The sequence below is a fragment of the Acinonyx jubatus genome, chromosome B2 (genome assembly GCF_027475565.1).
Source record: "Acinonyx jubatus isolate Ajub_Pintada_27869175 chromosome B2, VMU_Ajub_asm_v1.0, whole genome shotgun sequence".
In the NCBI taxonomy this organism is placed as follows: Eukaryota; Metazoa; Chordata; class Mammalia; order Carnivora; family Felidae; genus Acinonyx; species Acinonyx jubatus.
This window is the reverse complement of record NC_069385.1, coordinates 120497908-120519917: the sequence shown is the minus strand read 5'-3', so window position 1 is coordinate 120519917 and position 22010 is coordinate 120497908. Positions and strand designations below refer to the sequence as shown.

General features: G+C 54.3%; 1 protein-coding gene across 4 annotated transcripts; it reads left to right on the top strand.

Moving 5' to 3' along the window:
- The first annotated feature begins 2523 nt into the window (after positions 1-2523).
- DDR1 (discoidin domain receptor tyrosine kinase 1) lies at positions 2524-20751 on the top strand. 4 transcript variants are annotated; one of them, XM_015062745.3, is made up of 18 exons: positions 2524-2650; positions 9313-9445; positions 9537-9639; positions 9837-10065; positions 11456-11603; positions 11851-11959; positions 12431-12617; positions 12729-12975; positions 13527-13622; positions 13745-13896; positions 14794-14959; positions 15934-16044; positions 17155-17399; positions 17573-17700; positions 17946-18164; positions 18643-18877; positions 19480-19629; positions 19736-20751. In XM_015062745.3, the coding sequence occupies exons 2-18, from the start codon at positions 9355-9357 to the stop codon at positions 19874-19876; spliced, it is 2757 nt and encodes a 918-aa protein (XP_014918231.1). In that variant the 5' UTR covers positions 2524-2650; positions 9313-9354; the 3' UTR covers positions 19877-20751. The 4 variants fall into 4 exon arrangements, with proteins under 4 accessions (XP_014918231.1, XP_014918230.1, XP_053079346.1 ...); XM_015062744.3 differs by lacking the exon at positions 2524-2650 and adding an exon at positions 4276-4405; XM_027052846.2 differs by lacking the exon at positions 2524-2650 and adding an exon at positions 5699-5955.
- Positions 20752-22010: the final 1259 nt, after the last annotated feature.

Genomic DNA, 22010 nt, shown 5'->3' with positions numbered 1-22010 from the left:
GGGAAAATAATGATGGCTAAGACCCTACTGTCTAGCTTTGGCTTTGGAGTTAAAAGGCTTAGGGTTTGAATTCCAGATCTGCCAGTTGCTGTGTATGTCTGTGAGCAAGTTGACTTCTCCTGTTTCTGCCCCTGTAAAAGTGGGCATATATCAAAACGCTACATCACAGAGCTGTGGTGAGGACCAAATAAGGTGACTCAGGAAAGTGATGAGGGCAGAGCCTAGCCTTAACAAGGTTCAGTAATCAGCAGTGTTTTCAGAAAGAGGCCAAGGGCTGCAAAGGACAACAGAAAAGAGAAAGTAAAGATTCTGAGATTCTGTCTATAAATAGCAGTATTTCTGATACATGGCTGTCGGGAAATTTCACCCTAATGAGACCTGCAGCAACCCTGTCAGCTTCCACTCAGCCTTTCTCATTTCTCCTTGCCTATCTGCCTTTCCAGGCCCAGGCTGGAATCTCTTTCCCCCACCCCCAGGCTTTCACTTCTTTGTCCAGCCAATAATATTGGTCAGCCGTGAAGGGAGCGCCCCCCTGTGGTCACCCTGTTCACTGCAGGGACCATGAGCCTCACAAAAGAGATGAAAGGTGGAGTTTTCCAGGGGGAGCAAGACTCAGGAAGCTCAGGTGAGTGTCTAGCCCCACAGAGGCTGATATGGATCTCCCTCCTAGATACCTCCCCCTTTTGAAGAAGAAAGAGAGAGGTAAAGGAATTTAGGAGAGGCCTGGGTGGGAAGCAGTAACTCCTCAAGATCTGAGGCAAGTTACAACCTCTCCAGGTCTGGTTCCCCTTTCATGAGGAGCCCTGCGTCTCGCACCTCAAAGGCTCCAAGGAGACAACCAAATGATGTGAAAATACCAGAAAAATATCTAGCACATACACTGCTCTTCTATAGGATCTCAGCATTTCCTCCTGGCATTCCAGGCTGGGGGCGGGAGGTGAAATACTGGCTAGATGTGGCCGGGATAAAGTTGGAATCAACTCCTCTCTCCCCCCCAGCTGTTGCTCTGCCAGATGGCTGCCAACACACTGCTGCCAGAAACCACTTTTAAAATCTAATCAAGCCATTTCCCAGCTCAATACCCCAAGGCTCTTCCTCCTCACCTTCAGAATAAGCCAAACTACTAATGAGATTATCTCACCTCACTCTGCCTTTCTGGGTTTACTCACCTGGACAGACGCTGTCTTCCAGTCACAGCTGCAGTTCCCCATAAAGCATGTCTCCTTGCTATTGTTCCCTCAGCTTCTTCATGGGAGCGGCCCTGCCTCATCTCTGCAAATCTCTTTCTGACTTAAGGTCCAATTCAAGCTCCAACTCTTCCATGAAGTCTTCTTTTATCTTGACTCAGGAGGACCCGGTCTGCTCCTCCCCTGGGTATCCCCAGCTCCTTCCAGCTCCAATTATAGCAGGGGTCATCTTACCTTCCATGATTACATACATACACATACACATTCATATATATATATATATATATATATATATATATATATATATATACACATATATATATGCATATATATACATATATATGCATATATATGCCTCGTTCCTCCTCTAGACTGTAAATGCCTAAAGGACATGGAGCGGGTTGGGTTCCTCAATGTATCTCTCATAGCACTTACTTTCAGAGCACAAACAATAACTATGGAAATCAATTGGGAGGTGGAAATCAAGAGACCCAAGTGACACATGAGGGAGCCAAAGAGGGAGATCACATTAGTGGAATTTGGTTGGTTGCTTCCATGAAAAGGGTTTGTGCTTTACAGATGCCATCTCATATTATCATCCCTACAGACTCCAGGGGCAGGCATTACCATGTCCATCTTACCGGTGAGGGAACTGGGATGTACTAGGACTCAGTATAAGAAACTAGATGGTAAGTGGCAATGTCAAGCCTCACCTCTGAGAGGCCAGCCCTTGCTTTCTTCCCTCCCTGTTTGGTACTCTGCCTACTCTCAGTGCTGTGAGAGGCGTGGTCAGTACCTCTCTCCCTGCGCCACGCCTCCAAGCCTAATCAGTCACCTTTGGCTTTAAAGATCATATTTTCCAAACTAAGAATTTGTGCACACTGACAAGGACATTTGATTTCACAGGTGGCAAGTCAGCATATGTTTAAAGTTGGGGCTGTTCTTGAAAACTAAGGGTGTCTTTTGCAAAATCCTTAAAGAAGTGAATTCTTAGGGACCCAGAAGGCGGCCTCCAAAGGCCTGCAGCCAGTCAAGCTAATCTCTCTTCCCTTGCCTGGATTCTCCCCCACTTGGCAGGACCAGACATCCCCTGCTTAAGTAAGCCCTCAGCCACAGCTAGCCAATGCTGCTTTCCCCTTACGCTGCCTCCCTCATCTCCCTTTGTCTGGGGTCTCTTTGTCTGTGGTCTCCCTTTGGTTCAGTTTTGAAGCCCTTTGCCCCCTCCCCTCCTTTCTTTTGGTCTGGCAGCTCCCTCCCTCTCTGCGGGACTGCGGCAGTGGCTTGGGGGAGGGGAGTGGGGCTGGGTTGCCATGGTCACGTCGAAGCCGGCCGCAGCTGGCTAGGGCAGCTGCTCCCAACCCCCGGATGGGCGGACAAAGCCAGGCGTCCTTGGCAGTCCCAGACCTGGAACCCCAAAGGCCTGAGACGGGGGGACTGGGGCCCAGGAGAACCCTGAGCTGGAGGTGAGAGGGCAGAAGCCAGAGCTAAACTGGGACGGCAGCAGTGAGGACTGGAGCTGCGCCCAACCCTCACGGGGAGGGACTGCTCTTGGCTGTTGGTGTGGGAGGGAGGCAGCCTGGCCACTGCAGGAGGAGGGGAAGGATGGGGAGTGCCGTTGGGGACCGTGGTGGTGCCTCAAATGGGCTGAGGGACTAGGATGTCCCCAGGGGGAGGTCTGGGGTCTCTGTGTCCTGTCACCCAGAAACAGGTTTGACTCAGACATTATTAGGCCTCTGTCTCCCCTGGTCTGTCTCTCCATTGCCCCTTCCTTTCCTAGCTGCTTACACTTGTCATCTCCCTCTGTCCCTTCATTTCAAACCTTAGGCCTCAGTCTCCCTCCTCTTCTCTATCTCTTGGTTTCACTCCAACCCCTTTATTTTTCTCCTTTGCCCTTGTTTCTGGTCTGCCCACCTCTTAGGGCTCCACACTTTCCTGCCCTCCTTTCTGAGTGCCCCCAATGACTCCCTGTCTCCACTCCAGTTTGTTGCTCTTTCCAGCAAACTTACCCCCTCGTGCTGTGTGTGCCCTCATCCCCCCCCCCCCGCCCCCATGTCCTCTCTGATTCATGGTTCCCCTGGTCCATTGAGTTCCATCCCCACCATCCCATCTTTCCCCACCCCCCAGGCCACCCACAACTGAACTGCTTCGTTTTTCTCCCCATACTATATCATCTCTCTCCACTCCTTCCACTTCTGGGCCTCAGTTTCCCATTTCTACTTGGGGATATCAAGGCCTGACTCGTGGTTGCAGCCTTGCGCCCTTGTGCCCGTCAGTTCTCAGTCTTCCCAGCTGCTGACCCGGCCTACTTGCTCCAGAGGCAGCTGCATCTCCTGGGAAGGGGAATGCAGCTAGTGTGTGTGGGACCTTCTGGTCCATCCTCCCTCTCACTGGTCCTGCTGGGCTTCCCTGCGGTGGCCTGAAGCTGCTTCTCTCTCCTACGTGCCTCTCCTCACGTTTTTTGAGCTGTTTCCCCTCCTCTCCTTCCTCGGTAGCAGGAAGCCTTTGGCCTGAAGGGGAGGGAATCCTGGATAGGAGGGCATGGATGTGGAAGGAGTAGAGGTTCCTTTGGGGGCTCAGGAAGACATGGGGTTCTCTGGAGTTGGGGGAGTGATGCAGCAGATGTGGGATGGGCTCCAGGGCCATGCAAGGCTGTGTGGACTCAGTCTTTGGCACTGTTCTGGGGGCCCCTGGATGGCTGGGATTTCCCTCTCTGGCCCCTGGGAATCTCGGCTCAGAGCCCCGCATTCCAGCCGGCTCCAGCCCCCTTTCCGCTGTCACTTGACTCCGCTGGGCCCCAGCCCTGCATCCCTCCCACTCCTCCAGCTTTGGGCTGGGGCGAGGTGGGCATCACTGACCAGGAATTTCTCTTGGGGGAGACCAGGAGGCAAGAGTTTCAGGATTCTATGGTTTCGTCATTCTCCCCAGGGGACCCCTCGGTCTGGCCTCGCCACGTCACCTGGCCGGGAGTGTGGGTCTGGGGTGTGGAATGTCCCAGCGGGGTGTGAGGGGCTGCCGCTCCTCCTTCCCTGAGGCGTCTGGCTGCGGCCCAGCCCCGCTTGCCAGCCCGGGGCTTCCTCCGAGCACAGTCCCTGGAAGGAGGAGCCGAGAGTCGGCCCAGGTGAGGTTACTGGGGAAACCTAGGCCCCGCCCCCGGCCCGGCTCCACCCCCAGCCCAGCCTCCCCGGGGCCCAGACACCCCGGCGGCTGTCTCCAGAGGGGTACGTGCTCTTGGGGACCCCTGGGGATTTGGTCGGACGGGACGGTGGGAAGAGGCAATTCTCCGAGTGACCATGGGGCTGTCTATTAGTGTCTTAGCAGTCGGGCGTCCTTGGATTAGTGTGTTCTGGGGGTTTGGAGCTCTTGCCCATATGTGCCTTAGCCTCTCCCGAGGGCCAACTTCTTCCTGGTAGTACTTTTGTGTACTTATCTGGTTAGGACTTCGTGTTTCTTTCTTGGGACTGTTGTCTGGGACTGCACGTAGGGTGCGAGCTGATATCTGCTGTGAGGTGCAGTGAGGCGGAGATCTGCAATGGACTTAGAGATCGTTCTGAGCCGGTGACATTGATAGGTGGCTGGCAGGTGTGGAGAAGCGGTGTCCTGAGGCCTCTCACCAGAGCTCCTCTGTCCTGCCCACCTCACCCCGCCTCCTTGCATCCATCTTCCCTGGGACTCCTGGTCCTGGTCCTGGTCCTTCTAGGCTGTGTCCGATTTTCTCTTTGCCTCTATCCCCCTCAAGCCCCTCGCCTTGTACAGGCCTATCCCTGCCAGTGGTCAGAGTCTCAACCCCGCCAGGGCCAGAGCTGACTGGGCCTGAGGAAGGCTTGCCCTGAGGATTCCCGGGTCTTGAGCAGGAAGCCCAAAAGAACCGGTGTCTGGGAGTCTGGGCCCCAGGGTCCTTGAGAGGACTGAGGGGGGGGGGGGGAGGTGGGTGGAAGTAGAGAATGTGGCGAGGAGAAAGTGGGGGGCCATCAGGCTCTGGGAAAATCTGGGTTGGGGTGTACAGGACAGGAGGCAGGAGAGTGCCAGAGAGAAGCAAAAGTTGGTGGTGTGAAAAATGTGGGTCTTGGGGGCCTGGTTGGACAGGTGAGCCTGCCCCCTTCCTCCATCCAAACTCCTGCTGCTGGGTTGGGCACCCGGCCTGTGGGAACCTGCTCCTTCCCTGTGCCCTGGGGCTGCCCCCTTCACCTCCCTCTCCAGGAACTGAGCCCAGAAAGGGGGAGTAGGGAGGGGACCATCCCCTCCTGGGGCCTGGATTTGTGGGAGGCCCCAAGCAGGGCCTCAGCTTTGACTGTTCCCTTTAGAGGGGACCGCGGGGGTTGGGCCGCGCGGGTAGGCGGAGGGGGCTGGGTACGCCGCGTTGAGGGGACAGCTGGGTGGTTACCTGGGGGAGGCCGGGGCGCGCAGGGGAATGCGGGGTGGGCGTGGCAGCCTAGGGGAGCGCGCGGCCCGGAGGGCGGTGCCGGGCGTGGGAGCGGCGGGTACAACGCGGTCCTTGGAGGGGGAAGGGCGGCGACCCGGGAGGGCGGGAGGGGGAGCCGGGCTAGGGGGAGGCGGCGCCTGGGCCCGAGCCGCCCCAGCCCTGGCTCCTCTCCCCGGAACAGGCCCCCGACAGCTGCGCGCGGGAGCCGCCTCCCGACACCCGAGCCTCGCCGGCGCCTCCCCGCTCCCGGCTCCTGGCTCCCTGCGCCTCCCCCGCCCCTCGCCCAGCAGCCGAAGAGGCCCCGCTCCGGGGTCGCACGCAGGGGTCTTCCGGGAAGAGCGATGAGAGGTAGGGGGCGAGGCCGGAGGACCCCTGCGGGACGGAGGGGCGGAGGCAGAGGCCTGGGGCTCCGGGGGAGGCGCGGCGGCCGGGTGAGGGCCTGGCGGCGCTGTTCTTGGTTGTCCAGCCCCGCCAGGCGTGACCCTGCTGCCCCACCCCCCCACCAGCGCTCTGGCTTACTGTCTGAATATGGGGGGAACCCCCTGATCTCCGCGAAAGTGTGTTCCAGCCTTGAGGAAGGACCCCTTTTACTCAGTGTGAAGGAACTGACCCACAGGAAGACAGGTGCTTGTGTGTGGTCTCACTGAATCATCTCGGCCCTCTGGAGAAGTGGGCCTGCCCTCCCACCAGGCCAGTCCCTGTGGGCATCTGCTAACTGCTACGCCTCCACTCAGCTCCCAGTTGGGCAGCCTGCCCCCGGCCCAGCAGAGGCCTTGACACCCTAACCTGCCAGTGACAGCCTCTGGATGGTCATTTGGTTCTGTCGTGAGAATGTGTCACTGCCCGGTGAGCACCATCCTCAGTGTCCCATCCCCCACTCCCTTCCGCACCCCTTCGCACCCCCTCCGGGTCAGACTTCACCCAGCCTTCATCGCACAGGTCCCCTGCTGGCTGGACCTTCCTTTCCAACACCACCACCGCTATCCCCAGTCAGTGTCTGGTGCTGAGACTGCCTCTTGCCGCAGGCACTTAAGTGCATCCTGAGTTGAGTGCTACAGTGGACCCAGGTGAAAGCTGAGAGTATGGGAAAATGGAGCAGTGCCTCCTTATTCCCATTTCCTTCTGTTCCCCACCGCCTTGACTTCCCTCTGGCTTGGTCATGGTGTGTTTTAAGGGGTGGGCCCCAGTGCTCTTGGGATGCTGTGCCTGAGACCTTGAGTGTGTGTGTGTCTCACACTGTCCTCTGATGGTAGGCTCGTGTGGTGTCTGTCATATTATGCTCATAGGTGTCTCAGGATGGCTATGTTTTGTTTTGTTTTTACAAACATTTTTGATAGTTTATTTATTTTGAGAGCGAGAGAGAGCAGGAGAGGGGCAGAGGGAGACAGAATCCCAGGCAGGCTCTGCGCTGTCAGCACAGAGCCCCATGCAGGACTTGAACTCATGAACTGTGAGATCATGACCTGAGTCAAAATCAAGAGTTGGATGCGTAACTGACTGAGTCAACCCAGGTGCCCTGAAGATGGCTATTAACTAAGTGATGGGATTGGACTTTAAAGAAGGCCAATGTGTGGATGGAGTTGATGTGTGTGTGAGCATCTGCGTTTGCCCCCGCTGGGAGTCCATGTGTGTAACAGATTTATGTGGATGTCACATGTGAGTGTCTCCGAAAGTGTGTGGAGAGTTGTCTGTTACAGAGGAGGGTGTGGGTGTGGGTGTGTATGCTACATCTAGCCCCAGTGTTTACGGGGCTCTGTCAGTAAGCTCTGTAAGCTGGCATGTCTGAGGTCTGTGTGTTTGGGAGGGGGTGGGTATACAGAGCTGTGTGGGTGTTGTCTGTGGTGGAGGGTGGGGGTGAGAGAAGAGAGGGAAGGACCTACAGCAATGTCCAGGTCTCTGCTTTGTAATTGGTTGAAATGGGGTGGGGTGGGGTGAGGTTAAGGGTAAGTCTTCTGGGCCTGTTCTTCATGAGTCTGACCCAGTGGAGAGAAATGAGGTGATTGGAGTGTTGGAGGGGTTGGATTGCCTCAGACATCTGTGTGTTTCTCTGCTTGGCTCTGTGCCCTGTGCTTCTGAGCCCGCTCTATTTACCTCTTGCTTTGTGTTTCTCGCCCCGTCTCCCCCTGCCTCCTATCCTCTGCCTGTCTTTGTATCTTTGCCCGGGGCTCCTCTAGCTCCGTCTGGCTCTGATGACTCATCTGGGATAGGCATGAAGGTTACCCACGGGAACAAGGGCCCCGCTGTTCCCGAGAGAGGTGGGGGTGGAGAGCGGCACCCAGGAATTCCAGGCCAGCCGCCTGGGACCTTGTAGCCTGCTCCCCTGCACGTGGCTCCTGGACCTCCAAGAGACCAGGTGTGATGCCTCTGGCTCTAGCTCTTCTTTGATGCCTGGGTGCCCCCCGCAACTCAGTCAGCCCCCTCAGCTGCTGCTTCAGAGCTGTGGGGTCTCAGCTGCCTCTTACATTCCTGCCCTAGAGCATTATGGGAGCAGCTGGAGGAGGACAAAGGGATGGGGGAGTGTCCCCCCACTCTTCCTACCTCCTGGGGTGACCTGGCCTCCCTGTCTTTAGACCCGCCCTCATCTCCAAGGCAACGCAGGCCTTTCCTAGCTCTGGGCTTTTCCTTCAGAAGCAGCCACCTTCAGAAAGTGCGACCTTGGGGGACAGGATGTCTGGGTCTTAGGAAGGGAAGACAGAGCAGGGAGAACTGGAATGGGATGCTTTGGAACTGATGGCAGATATGGCACTAGGGGTCTCGGGATTCCAGGACCTGGAGAACTCAGTGCAGTCCTCCAGGAAGAGGAGAGGTCAGAACAGTTTTTCCTGCTGCTGGGGCTGGGGAGGGTACATACCTGGATTCACAAGGAGATGCCAATTGGAATGGTTTTAGGCCACGCTTGCCACCTGGGCCCTGGTGAAGAAGAGCAGGGATTCTCAAACTTTGATGGGCACAGATCACCTGGGGATTATATTAAAATGAAGATTCTTTTTCTTTCCTCCAATTTTTTATTTAAATTCTAGTTATAGTTAACACATAGTGTAATTTTGGTTTCACGAGTAAAATTTAGTGATTCATCACTTATAGCACCCGGTGCTCATCATTACAAGTGCCCTCCCTTAATGTCCATCACCCATCCTGCCCATCCCTCCCCCACCCCCATCTCCCTCCATCAACCCTCAGTTTGTTTTGTCATTAAAGTTTCTTTTGGTTTGCTTCCCTCCCTCTTTTTTCCACTTCCCATATGTTCATCTATTTTGTTTCCTAAATTCTGCCAGTTTGCCTTCCTACCAACAATGTAAGAGGGTTCCCTTTCTCCAAAATGCAGATTCTGATTCAGCAGATCTAGGGTAGGGGTGAGATTCTGCCTTTCTCCTAAGATGCTGGTCCAGGGATTACACTGGGCTTAGTGCGGCTACAGAAGACAGTGAGATTGGAAGGCACTGGGGTCCCCCACTTCTCTTAGAATTCTGAGCTCCTAGGTGGAGAGGAGACCAGAGTTTAGGCCAGTGTTTGGCACATGGGAAGCATTCTAAAAATATAGCTGATGCTCTTAAACAATGACTGCTTTGTCACTTTCCTCCTATTATTCCCAAAGCAGCCCATTCTGTCTGTTGTTGGCTGTTGTGACTCTGTCTGTTGTGACTCAGTCTCCTTGATTGCCCTTTAACTTACCCTACTACTTACCACTTGTTTTGTCCCCTGCAGAGATGCTGCCTCCACCCCCTTAGGCCTGAGGAGTCAGGAGCTATGGGGCCAGGGGCCCTCTCATCTCTACTGCTGCTGTCGCTGCTCTTAGTGGCAACTGGAGATGCTGACATGAAAGGACATTTTGATCCTGGTAAGGAGACTGGCTCCTGGGTCCCTGAGGATGGGGCTTTGGGAGACAGGGTTCAGGGACCTTGACCCTCCGTGTGCCTGTGTTCACCCAGCCAAGTGCCGCTATGCCCTGGGCATGCAGGACAGGACCATTCCAGATGGGGACATCTCTGCCTCCAGCTCCTGGTCAGACTCTACTGCTGCTCGCCACAGCAGGTACCTGGAACCTCTAGGACTGCTCTGGAGGAACTTTCTGGGGCCTCTACTTGCCCTTCCAACTCCTCTGCCCATGCCAAGAGGCTTCTGGGAGGGCAAATGCCAATGAACTTCCCCACCCCCAATGCTGGGGGAGCTATAAATACGAGAGACAGAGACAGACCAGATGTTCCTTGTGATCTCTTGCCCCGTCCCAGGCTGGAGAGCAGCGACGGGGATGGGGCATGGTGTCCTGCAGGGCCTGTCTTTCCAAAGGAAGAGGAGTACCTGCAGGTGGATCTGCGGAGGCTGCACCTGGTAGCTTTGGTGGGCACCCAGGGGCGGCATGCTGGAGGCCTGGGCAAAGAGTTCTCCCCCAGCTACCGGCTACGTTACTCCCGAGATGGCCACCGCTGGATGGACTGGAGGGATCGCTGGGGTCAGGAGGTAAGGCTGGCAGGGGCAGCTCCCAGGAAAGGCTGGTTCTCCTCTCTTCCCCACTTTAAATGCCACCTGTCCACTGACGACTCTCCCAATTTATACCCTCTCTAGCCCAAGACTTTCCCTTGAGCTGCATCTAGTGTTGCAAACCTGACCACCTTCTAGGCCTTTCCACCTGGATGTCTAATGGGTTCTCAAACCTACCATAAATTTCCCTAGTTGAACTTGAATCCCATTCCCACCCCACAACTGCTCCTCTCCTAGCTCAGGCCAGTTGCTCAGGCCATAAGCTAAGATACCGCTCATTTCTCTGGTCTCTCACCTGCTAATTCCAAAGCACCAGCAAGGCCAGTCTGTTCTACCTCCATGATATTTCCTAAATCCAACCACTTGTCACCGCCTCTACCTCTACCACCCTAGGCCTGCTCACACCATCCCCAGCTTAGATGAACACACTGGTCTCCGAACTGTTTTCCTGGCTCCTCTCTGTTTCGACCTGAAATCATATCTCCACCTAGTGGCTACAGACACTCTACCTGAGAAAATGCAAATCAGATGAGGCGTACTTGGCTTATAGCCCTCCACTGGCTTTCCGCTCTGCCAGAACAAAAGCTGAGTTCCGTCCTGGGTGCAGAAGCTTAGCTTGCCCTGGCTCTTGCCTGTATCCCTTACTTCTCTTTCCTGTTCTTGTTCCACCTGGGCCCACTGGTTTTCTTGCTGTTCCTGGAACAAGCAAGGGTTTGTCCCACAGCCTCAGGACATTTTTGCATGCTGTTCTCTGTGCCTGGAAAGCTTCTCCCCCAGATCCTCAGCTTCTCCTTCCACTCAGTTCTCCTCGAAATATCACCTCCTCAGAGAGCCCACCTCCCCCTACTCCAGCTCCACACCCTGCCTCTTGTTCTTCACAGCTGTTTTTCCTACTGGAATCTCAGTACTGCAAGGGGAGAGGGGAGGGACGGATGTTTACCACTGAGAACTTACATAGCTGGCACAGAGTAGGCACTCAACCAGTGCCTGCTGAGTGAACAGAGAGAATAGGGTAAAGGTGGGTGGGGGGGAGAATAGGGTAAAGCAGGGGTGCAGAGCTGTGAGGGACTGGATAGAATCTGTGCACAGCGGGATGGGTGGCTTAGAGACAAATGGAGACAGACAAAGAGTCGAGGCTGACATTGGTGGTAGAGGACAGACTGTCAGGCTGAGAGATGTGTCAGAGATCTTTGCTGTGGCCCCTTGTTTTACACATGCCTGGCTGTACCCCATATCCCTGTATGCTTAACACCACCCTTCATGAATCTCTCTGGCCACTGTGTGCTGGGCCAGGGAACAGCTGGTGACTGGGAAGTTAGATCCAACCTGTAGCCTTTCCCACTCATGCACGCTGTTTCCTGGGCAACAGGTGATTTTAGGTAATGAGGACCCTGGGGGAGTGGTACTGAAGGACCTTGGACCCCCCATGGTGGCCCGACTGGTTCGCTTCTACCCCCGGGCTGACCGGGTCATGAGTGTCTGTCTGCGGGTGGAGCTCTATGGCTGCCTCTGGAAGGGTGAGTCATTCAGACCTCCAAGAATTCATTTCCTGGCCTGGGGCCTGGGGAGTGAGGCCTGGGGAGAAGGGCATCCAGGATCCTCTTTCTCTTGTTGGGAAGCTGTCACTCTGAGTGAGGAAGGGCCTGGCCAACATTGCCTCCTCCATGCTGGTGGGCCTGTGGAAGGACACAAGAAGGGGAATGACGCAGGGGAGGTGGCGGGAGGCTTCCTGCCTCTAACACCTCTTCTCCTACCCTACCCCAGATGGACTCCTGTCTTACACAGCCCCTGTGGGGCAGACGATGTACTTATCTGAGGCAGTGCACCTCAATGACTCCACCTACGATGGACATACCACACACGCTGTTGGCGGGTAAATGAGGCAGGCCCTGCGGAGCATGAGCCTATGTGCTGGAGGGAGGATGCAGTGGATGTGTTAAGGAGTCTGGGCAGTGAGATGGAAGAAGTGGGGAAAGGGTTAGGTGGGGCCTTGGGGACACAGGATCAGGATTGAGGGTAGCAAGGCAACTACTAGCTCATGTGACACTTTGTGGGAATTAGAAAAAGGCAACCCTTTGCTAATACACATCTGTTGGAAACTGTCACAGTAAATTCACACAACGTAGGTTGAATGGTGCCTCCGAGAGATGGTGCCTTCCTGCAGCTTATAGCTGCAAAGTACCTTGACAATCCTGGGGGTGGGAAAGAGACAACCACAGGAAGGAAGTTGGGGCAGGAGGTAGGGGCTAGTCCAGACTGGCTGGGGTTGGGGTTGCAGAGCACTTAAATGGGTGGCACTCTCTTCTCTCCCACCCTCCTCTTCCTTGGCTCCCCTGCTCTCCAGGTTGCTGTATGGAGGTCTGGGTCAGCTGGCAGATGGTGTGGTGGGGCTGGATGACTTTAGGCAGAGCCAGGAGCTGCGGGTCTGGCCAGGCTACGATTATGTGGGATGGAGCAACCACAGCTTCCCAGGTGGCTACGTGGAGATGGAGTTTGAGTTTGACCGACTGAGGGCTTTCCAGGCCATGCAGGTAAGTGCGTGTGGCTCTTAGGCAAGGTTATGAGACCAGGGTGGTTGCCCCTGGGGTGCTTGCCCAGGCTCTCCTGGCTTTGACCCTGTGTCCCTCCTCCCTTCCCCCCAGGTCCACTGTAACAACATGCACACCCTGGGAGCCCGCCTGCCTGGTGGGGTGGAATGTCGCTTCAAGCGGGGCCCTGCCATGGCCTGGGAGGGGGAGCCTGTGCGCCACGCCCTGGGGGGCAGCCTGGGGGACCCCAGAGCCCGGGCTGTGTCAGTGCCCCTGGGCGGCCGCGTGGGCCGCTTTCTGCAGTGCCGCTTCCTCTTTGCTGGGCCTTGGTTACTCTTCAGCGAAATCTCCTTCATCTCCGGTAAGCCTCTGGTCTATGCCCAATCCTCAACCTCTGGGATCGCCAACCCGCAGTACCCACTCCTGGCACCAAAGTATCCACTCCTGGCACCATGTTTATGTAGCACTCATGAGACTTTGCAAGCAGGGATGCTCCAAATAATTTGAACACCTCCCTACCCCTTCCTCCCATCTCTGTCTTTTACTTTATGAGCCCTTCACTCATGACTGATATTGAGCAAGTAAGACAGTGTTGGCTGTAAAAATACTGAAGTACTCTGTGCTGGTTAAGAAATAACCTCTTCTCCAGGCTTCCTTATACCCAGCCTTATACCCAGGCTTCCTTATACCCACTTGGGCCTCTCTCTGGGAGTCCTGCCTCTCCCCATAATCCAGCACCTAAAAAGTTGACATCCACAACAGCCAGGCCCCTCCCATTCTGATTGGTTGGTACATATACCCAGTGTCAGCCCTGCTCCTGGAAGTAGAATTCCCTAGGTCTCATGCAAGTAGCTTTTCTTTGGTCCGTCTTCCCTATCTGACTCCTTCCTTTCTTCTCTTCCTTCTTTGCAGATGTTGTGAATGACTCCTCTCCAACTTTGGGGGGCACCTTCCCACCAGCTCCCTGGTGGCCACCTGGCCCACCTCCCACGAACTTCAGCAGCTTGGGTGAGCAGCCCTGGGGCGTCCTCCTGGACAAGTGTATTCTGGGCTACTATCCCTCCAAGCCCCCAACTTGGGTAGGAAGTGGTTCTGACTCTCCAGTGTTTCTGATTCTCTGTCTCTGCCAGAGCTGGAGCCCAGGGGCCAGCAACCTGTGGCCAAGGCTGAGGGGAGCCCAACTGCCATCCTCATTGGCTGTTTGGTGGCCATCATCTTGCTGCTGCTGCTCATCATTGCCCTCATGCTGTGGCGGCTGCACTGGCGCAGACTCCTCAGCAAGGTGGGCAGAGTGAGGGCAGGGCCCGAGCTACAGGGGGGGTGGGTGTGGGTAGGAGGAGTTGGGGGGTATAGCCTGGAGAGGACAGACAGGGTGTGGGTGTGGAGAGTGAGGCCAGGCTGAGGCCAATGTGTGTGGGGAATCCTGATTAGTTTGGGTCCTGCAGGGACCACAGAACATTGTCTAATTAGAATAATTAGAGGTGGACTTAGTAAAGAGATAGGTTATAGAGGAGTGGGCAGATGTATGAAAATTAGAAGGAGTAGTGCAATTTCCACAGATCTGTTACCACCCATAGGCCTGGAAGATGAGAGGAGGGCAGTTGCTGGAAACTGGAGGAGTGAGTCTGGGGAAAGGGCTCCTTGAGAGGGGCAGTGGACTTTGCTTCAGGGACACAGCTAGCCTAAGTACACCTCTCAGGGAGAGGCTGGGAGCATAATCATCCTGACCTCACTTCTTGCCTGCCCAACAAATTCCTCTTGGGCCAACCCAAACCAAGCCTGTTGATACAGTCCACACTGGTCCACCTTCTGGGGTAGAAGCTGGATGGGAAAGGTGGAGAGTGGAGCTAGAGAGGCAGGGAGGAGCTAGAGGAAGAAGCCTGGCACACTCTGAGCCCATGTCTTCCTGGCAAGAATCAGTGGTGGCGATATGCATGAAAGTTGAATGATTCCATAATTATCTGGTCAGATTTGGGTTGGAATCCCAGAATGGTACATCAGGGGACTCACTCGTATGCTCTTGAACCTCTGTTTCTTTACCTGTGAAATAGAGTTAATAGTAGATACAACTGTGGGACTGTCGTGAGGACTGAAGGGGAGAAGGTGGGCATGGCATTTAACGAGCTGGAATCATGCACTAAACAGTAGCCACGGTTAACCTTCCCATTCCCATGACAAGGCTGAGCGCCGGGTATTAGAAGAGGAGCTGACAGTTCATCTGTCTGTCCCTGGGGACACCATCCTCATCAACAACCGCCCAGGCCCTCTTGAACCACCCCCTTACCAGGAGCCCCGGCCTCGTGGGAATCCGCCCCACTCTGCTCCCAGTGTTCCCAACGGCTCTGGTAAGACCTGCTTTGTTCTAGTCCCACCACCATCCTCTGCCTGTTTTCTTATGGTATCCCTTTTCCTCTCTGTTCCCATTCCCTTTTCCTGTCTTCTCCAGATTCAACTCATTTTCTTATTTCTGTGCCCCTGGTCACCACACTCTGTGTCACTCCGTGTCCCTACCATATAATCTTTCTTAAGAGTTTTTTATGTATTACCTATAATCCCTAGTGGCCTTATCCTGTCTCAGTGTCCCATACACATCTCTCTTCTCTATTGTTCCCTCTCATTATGTCTTCCTGGTCCCTCTCCTTTCTCCTAGATTCACTGCATTCATTCTGTCCATCTGTCCATCTATTATCCATCCTTCTATCTGAATTCATACATCCATCCATCTATCTGTCTATCTTTTTGTCTATCCACCATTTGACCATTTGTCTATCATCCATCCATCTATCAATAAATATTCACACATCTATTCATCCATCCATCATCCATTCAACCACCCATCCATCCTCTATCCATCTATTCATCCATTATCAATCCATGTTCATCTATCCATTCACCTATTCATCCATCCATCCATCCACCATCCAGCCATTCATCCATCATCCACCTATTCATCTATTCATACATATTCATCCATCTATTTGTTCATCTCTCCATGCATCCATCCATCTATCCATTCATCTATCACCCACCCATTCATCTACTCATATATATTCATCCATCCATTTGTTTATCTGCCCATCCATCCATCCATTCAACTATTTGTTTGTCATCCATGCATCTATCCACTGATCTATCCATTCCTTCATTCATTATTCATCCAGCTATCTGGCACCCTCCAGACCCTTGTTTTATCCTGTCCCTGTCTCTCAGTACATCCATCCCCATCAGCTCTGGTCTTGCCCTATTCCAGGTCTCCCTGTCTGTCTAGCCTTGAGTCTCATCCCTTCCCCGTGTCTCCCCCCCTTCCTTTTCCCGACAGCGTTGCTGCTCTCCAATCCAGCCTACCGCCTCCTTCTGGCCACTTACGCCCGTCCCCCTCGAGGCCCCGGCCCCCCCACACCCGCCTGGGCCAAACCCACCAACACCCAGGGTAAGCCCCTCTGCCCCTGGGCTTCTCCAGGCTCCCCATACCTCTACTGGGGCAGGGAAAAGTCCTCACATCTTGCACTCCCTCCTCTCCCTGCTGTGGCCTCTTCTGCTCTCCTGAGCTCCCAAGGAGGAAGCTCTTATGCCTTTAGCTCTGTGCTGTGCTTGCTCCTTCTTAAGGCCTTTCCCTTGAGCAGAGGAGCAGAAAGCTCAACGGTTCTCAGCTCTGTCCTCCTTTTCCTCTTCCACCCCATCTTTTTTGCTCTCCAGACCCAGAGAGGAGGTTGCTATGCTGACCCCAGGTTCTCTTGTAACTCCTTCTTTGTTTCCCCTCTCTCTAGAGGTGCCAGGAGGAGGGCCTCTCACCCTGGGTGCTTGCCCTCTCCCCCCATGTGTTCTCTCTCTGCAGTCCCAGAGGTGGAGGCTCACATCCTGCCTTTCCTGTCTGCTCCTCCTCTTCTTGATGTTGCCTTCTCATTGTTCCCCCCTCCCAGAGCTAAGAGAGGACAGCTCTGCTTCCTCTTCTTTGTCTGTAGTTTCCTTGTTGTGCTGGCTGTGAGGAACTGTTCTCCTCTCCTCCTTTCTGTGTGCCCCTGTCTCTGCTTGTCTTTGAGCTTGGGGTGTTGGGTTAGGGAGGGTTTGGGTAACCACGGCAGGGAGGAGCCAAGGCTGAAAGCAAGGGGGTGTGAGGTGGGTAGAACAGCTGTGAACAGGAGGGGCTGACAGTGAGTGGAACAACGGTTTGGAAAGTAGGGGGTGACTGGATGACTGGCACCATCCTTCTTCCAGTGGTGGGTAGAGGAATTCCTCTTCCAGCCAAGAGTTACCTCATGGTCTCTTGGGCTGTGCTGGGATCCCTAGAGAATAGACTTTATGTCATTCTTTGTTCAACCATTTCTATTGCCTTAAACTCTGGAACAGCTAACTCTCATCTCATGCCAGCGTCTTCTCCGGTTTGAGGTTGGTGGGTAGAATACCAAGAAGATGGAGAGTAGTCCCAGTCTTTCACCCAACAGGGAGACAGGGGGCCTCTGGGAGCCTGCGGTGGAGAGCCATGGCTCTCAGGGGCTGCTCCTGATGCCTTGTCCTGTCTTCTTTCCCCTCAACTTTCCAGCCTGCAGTGGGGACTATATGGAGCCTGAGAAGCCGGGTGCCCCGCTTCTTCCCCCACCTCCCCAGAACAGCGTGCCCCATTATGCCGAGGCTGACATTGTCACCCTGCAGGGCGTCACTGGGGGCAACACCTATGCTGTGCCTGCACTGCCCCCAGGGGCTGCTGGGGATGGGCCCCCCAGAGTGGATTTCCCTCGGTCTCGGCTCCGCTTCAAGGAGAAGCTTGGCGAGGGCCAATTTGGGGAGGTAAGGAAGATCCCTGCCCAACTCTCAGTAGTGTCTCGACTATCTAGGACTCTGATGCCATGCCCATATGTCCCTCTTGGTTGGAATCTGTCAGCTGTGACTGTGTTATTCCAATTGACCCTGTGACCTCAGTGAACTGTGTGACTATCTAACAAATGAGCTTCTTTCCCCAGGTACATCTGTGTGAGGTAGAGAATCCTCAAGATCTGGTCAGTCTTGATTTCCCCATTAATGTGTGCAAGGGACACCCTTTGCTGGTAGCTGTCAAGATCCTACGGCCAGATGCCACCAAGAATGCCAGGTGAGGAGCAGGCATGGTGTCTGGAGATAAGGAAGGGAGGCCATGAAGAGTGGGGAGTGATCTAGAGACCAACAGAGGGGGAGTGTCTGGGGAAAGAAGTTTCCATCTTAGGCTGATCTCAGCCCAGGTCTCAGTGCCACTAGTGAGTTAGCTTGTCTGCTGGGGTTAGGGTGCTGGTCTACATGAGCAGGAGAGATGGTGCAGGTCAGCCCCTCAGTGTCCCTGCCACCTACCTGCTTCTCTAGGAACGATTTCCTGAAGGAAGTGAAGATCATGTCGAGGCTAAAGGACCCAAATATCATCCGGCTCCTGGGCGTGTGTGTGCAGGACGACCCTCTCTGCATGATTACTGATTACATGGAGAATGGTGACCTCAACCAGTTCCTCAGTGCCCACCAGCTAGAGGACAAGGCGACTGAGGGGCCCCCCGGGGATGGGGAGGCTGCCCAGGGGCCCACCATCAGGTACCCACTTACTTAGGCTGGCCCTTCCCTGAGAGCTCCCCAAGGCGGTCTCCTCTCCCCTCGTTCCAAACCAGAGGGAGAGAGGGGAGCATGGGATAGGGAGGCAGGTAGATGTTCAGGGGGGTGGGAGCTGGGATGAGGAACATGTGGCCATGTTCATCTGGGGACTGAGGAGCAAAAGGCCAAAGTTACTATCTTGTAGGTGGTGAGGGACTTGGGCTCTGTCAGGCATCCCCCCCGTTCTCTCACCCTTGTCTGAGTCCAGACAATAAAGCGTAGTTCCCTGGGTCATATAAACCAAACAAATGTTGAGTGGGCACCTACCCCTGGCCTCTACATGGGCATTCCATCTCTGCACCAGAAATAGATGTAACCCAGTCCCAGGGAGTGGGCTCCCCTTCCTCTCCTGGGAATCTGTGAGACGGGGATCAGTCTGGGGCTGCCCCAGTGACCTTCTGTTATTGGTTCCCTTCCTCAGCTACCCCATGCTGCTACATGTGGCAGCTCAGATTGCCTCGGGCATGCGCTATCTGGCCACCCTCAACTTTGTGCATCGGGACCTGGCCACAAGGAACTGCCTGGTTGGGGAAAATTTCACCATTAAAATCGCTGACTTTGGCATGAGCCGGAACCTCTACGCTGGGGACTATTACCGAGTACAGGGCCGGGCAGTGCTGCCCATCCGGTGGATGGCCTGGGAATGCATCCTCATGGTGAGAGGCCCTGAGAGAGGCATGCAGGGTGCAGGGGAGGGAGGTGGGGGAAGACAGGGCATGGGGAGGCCAGGGGAGGAGAGCACAGGCTGCTCTGTGGTCTTGGTCAATCACTTGCCTTCCTTGGACTGCAGATTCCTCCTCAATAAAGTGAGGGTTTGGGCCAGTGCTCTGTAAGGTTCTTTCTGGCTCTAGGGCCCAGAGAAAGTGGGGAGGAGTGGTATGATGGGAAAGGGTCCAGGAGCCAAAAGTGGGTACAAGAGCTGGAGTCAAGGTGGCAGAGAGCAAGAGAAGTAAGGAGAGACAGGAGGCTAGAGATAGAAAGGTGCGAGTTGGGAGAAAATTAGGACCAGAAAATGGGGGGGCAGGGTGGGGAGGGAGGGTGGGTAGAAAAGGAAAGAGGCGAAAGAGAGGACTAGAGCCTGAGAAAGAAGGCAGAGCCAGAAGGAGGGAGGAGCAGACTTGTTGGGAGAGGGGGCCAGCCAAGAGGGAGTCCTGCTGGGGTAAGTGCTAAGTGGACACGGGGCTCCCTGTGGGGAGAGGAGGAGGGTTTGTGTGGCCTGATGCCTTTGTCTGCCTTTGTTGCTTTATCCACATACCAGGGGAAGTTCACGACTGCAAGTGATGTGTGGGCCTTTGGGGTGACCCTGTGGGAGGTGCTGATGCTCTGCCGGGCCCAGCCCTTTGGGCAGCTCACTGATGAGCAAGTCATCGAGAACGCAGGGGAGTTCTTCCGGGACCAGGGCCGGCAGGTCAGAACAGAGGAGAGGGTTGTGGGTCTGGGAGGGCCAGAGCCTGTCATCTTGGGGACTAAAGAACATTTGTTCCCTGCCTTTCATCCACCCCACCACAATGCAGGTGTACCTGTCTCGGCCCCCTGCCTGCCCACTAGGCCTGTATGAGCTGATGCTTCGGTGCTGGAGCCGGGAGCCTGAGCAGCGGCCACCCTTTTCCCAGCTACATAGGTTTCTGGCAGAAGATGCTCTCAACACAGTGTGAATCACACACCCAGCTGCCCCTTCCTCAGGGAGGATTCAGGTGAAGCCAGAGGCAATAAACAAGAGGATTTAACATCACCCCCACTCCATTCCCATTCCCGACCACCCTTCACCTCTGAGAGAGAGGCAATGTGACCATAGGTGGGCTGGGCCTGCCAGGGAGCTGATGCCTTCCCTTCCTCGGACACACTCTCATTTCCCCTTCCTGCTCCCCTCCTGGAAGCCTCGGCCACCCACCCAGCTGGCCCTGTGGATGGGATCCTCTCTGACCTCTTCTAGTCATCCCTGGGGGGGGAGGATGGGGGCAAATATAGGGCAGACACTGGATAAGGCCTATTGGAGCACCTGGGCTCCACTGGACAACACTGGTTCCTGGAGAGAAGGCTGTGGCCTCCCCAGCCTCTCTTTCCGTCGCACACTGGACCCCACCGGCTAATAATCTGGGGATGAGGAGGACAAGAAAGGGAGGATGTTCCCGTGTTGCCTTGTTCTTACTCCTGGAATTGTCCTTGGCTTTGGCTTCTCCCTCCTCTATCCTCTGAAACACTGGACCTGGGGGTGATTCCTGTCCCCTCCCCCCCCCCCCCCCCAGCCATCCCTACTTCCCACCTGCTGTGTTGTAGCTAGAACTTCTCTCAGCCTGTATGGTTCTGTGGATTAAGTACTGGGATTAGGGGAAAAGAGGGAGCAAGGGCCTGTGGCCTTGGTGTTGGACATCTCTGTTGTAGCTGCCATATTGGTTTTTCTATAATCACTTGGGGTTTGTACATTTTTGGGGGGAGAGACACAGATTTTTACACTAATATATGGATCTAGCTCAATGCAATTTTAATATCCTGCACTAGGCAGGTAATAATAAAGGTTGAGTTTTCCACAGCTGTGAGTGGGTTTCTTGGGGTTTTGGTAAAATCTGCTTCCTGTATCCACTCCCAACTCATTTCCTTTCTTCTCCTTTTTCCTCCTTCTCCCCATTCCATTTCCTACTGTGTATTTTGCCCAACACAGTGTTCTGTTGTCTCTCTATAAGCCAGGTTCTTGCCTCTGGGACCTCAGGTCCTACGTGAATGTATGAACCTTGTCAGCTCTATTGGGAGCTCTGCAGGAGGCTTGGAGGGGGGTGAATTAGGCCAGGGGTCTTAACCTTAACCCATGGAACCCTTTGACAGTGTAGAGAGGTCTACTGATTCCTCCTGAGAATTATTTTAAAACCCATTACACAGGGACCCTTGGGTGGCCCAGTCTCTGTTAAGTGTCCAAGTCTTGGTTTTGGCTCAGGTCATGACCTCACGGTTTCCTGAGTTCAAGCTCCAGGTCAGGCTCTGTGCTGACAGTGCAGAGCCTGCTTGGGATTCTCTGTCTCTCTCTCTCTCTGCCCCTCCCCTATTCATGCTGTCTCTGTCTCTCTCAAAATAAATAAATAAACTTAAAAAGAAAAACATTATGGGGCGCCTGGGTGGCTCAGTCAGTTGAGCGTCTGACTTCAGCTTAGGTCATGATCTTGCTGTCCGTGAGTTCGAGCCCTGCGTCGGGCTCTGTGCTGACAGCTCGAAGCCTGGAGCCTGTTTCAGATTCTGTGTCTCTCTCTCTCTGCCCCTCCCCCACTCATGCTCTGTCTCTGTCAATAATAAATAAACATTAAAAAAACTACACACACATAAATGTGTATATATCACATATATATTACAGAGATCAATTGAGTTTACTAAAATGTTTAAAAAACATTTAACTGTTTAAAAAAACACAGTAACCTACATATTTCTTTTAAATATATTTAATAGGGGTGCCTGGGTGGCTCAGTTGGTTGAGCATCCGACTTCGGCTCAGGTCATGATCTCACAGCTCATGAGTTCGAGCCCCATGTCGGGCTCTGTGCTGACAGCTCAGAGCCTGGAGCCTGCTCCCGGTTCTGTGTTTCCCTCTCTCTGCCCCTAACCCACTCGCATTCTGTCTCTGTCTCTCTCAAAAATAAATAAACATTAAAAAAAAATTTTAATATATTTAATAACAAGATCTAGCAGCAGATGTAGTAACTCTTAATGTCTCCAAATAATAATAGGCATAAGAAATACTTGACACTGGGAGATTTCTATAAAGGTAGTGGGATATGAAAATAGATGTGGTGTCTTAGTGACAAG

Excerpts from the sequence above, each read along its gene's own strand:
- DDR1 (XM_015062745.3), top strand. The coding sequence starts at position 9,355 with ATGGGGCCAGGGGCCCTCTCATCTCTACTGCTGCTGTCGCTGCTCTTA. Across the intron at positions 11,960-12,430 it reads ACCACACACGCTGTTGGCGG|GTTGCTGTATGGAGGTCTGG; the intron begins GTAAATGAGGCA and ends CCTGCTCTCCAG. Across the intron at positions 18,165-18,642 it reads GCCCAGGGGCCCACCATCAG|CTACCCCATGCTGCTACATG; the intron begins GTACCCACTTAC and ends TCCCTTCCTCAG.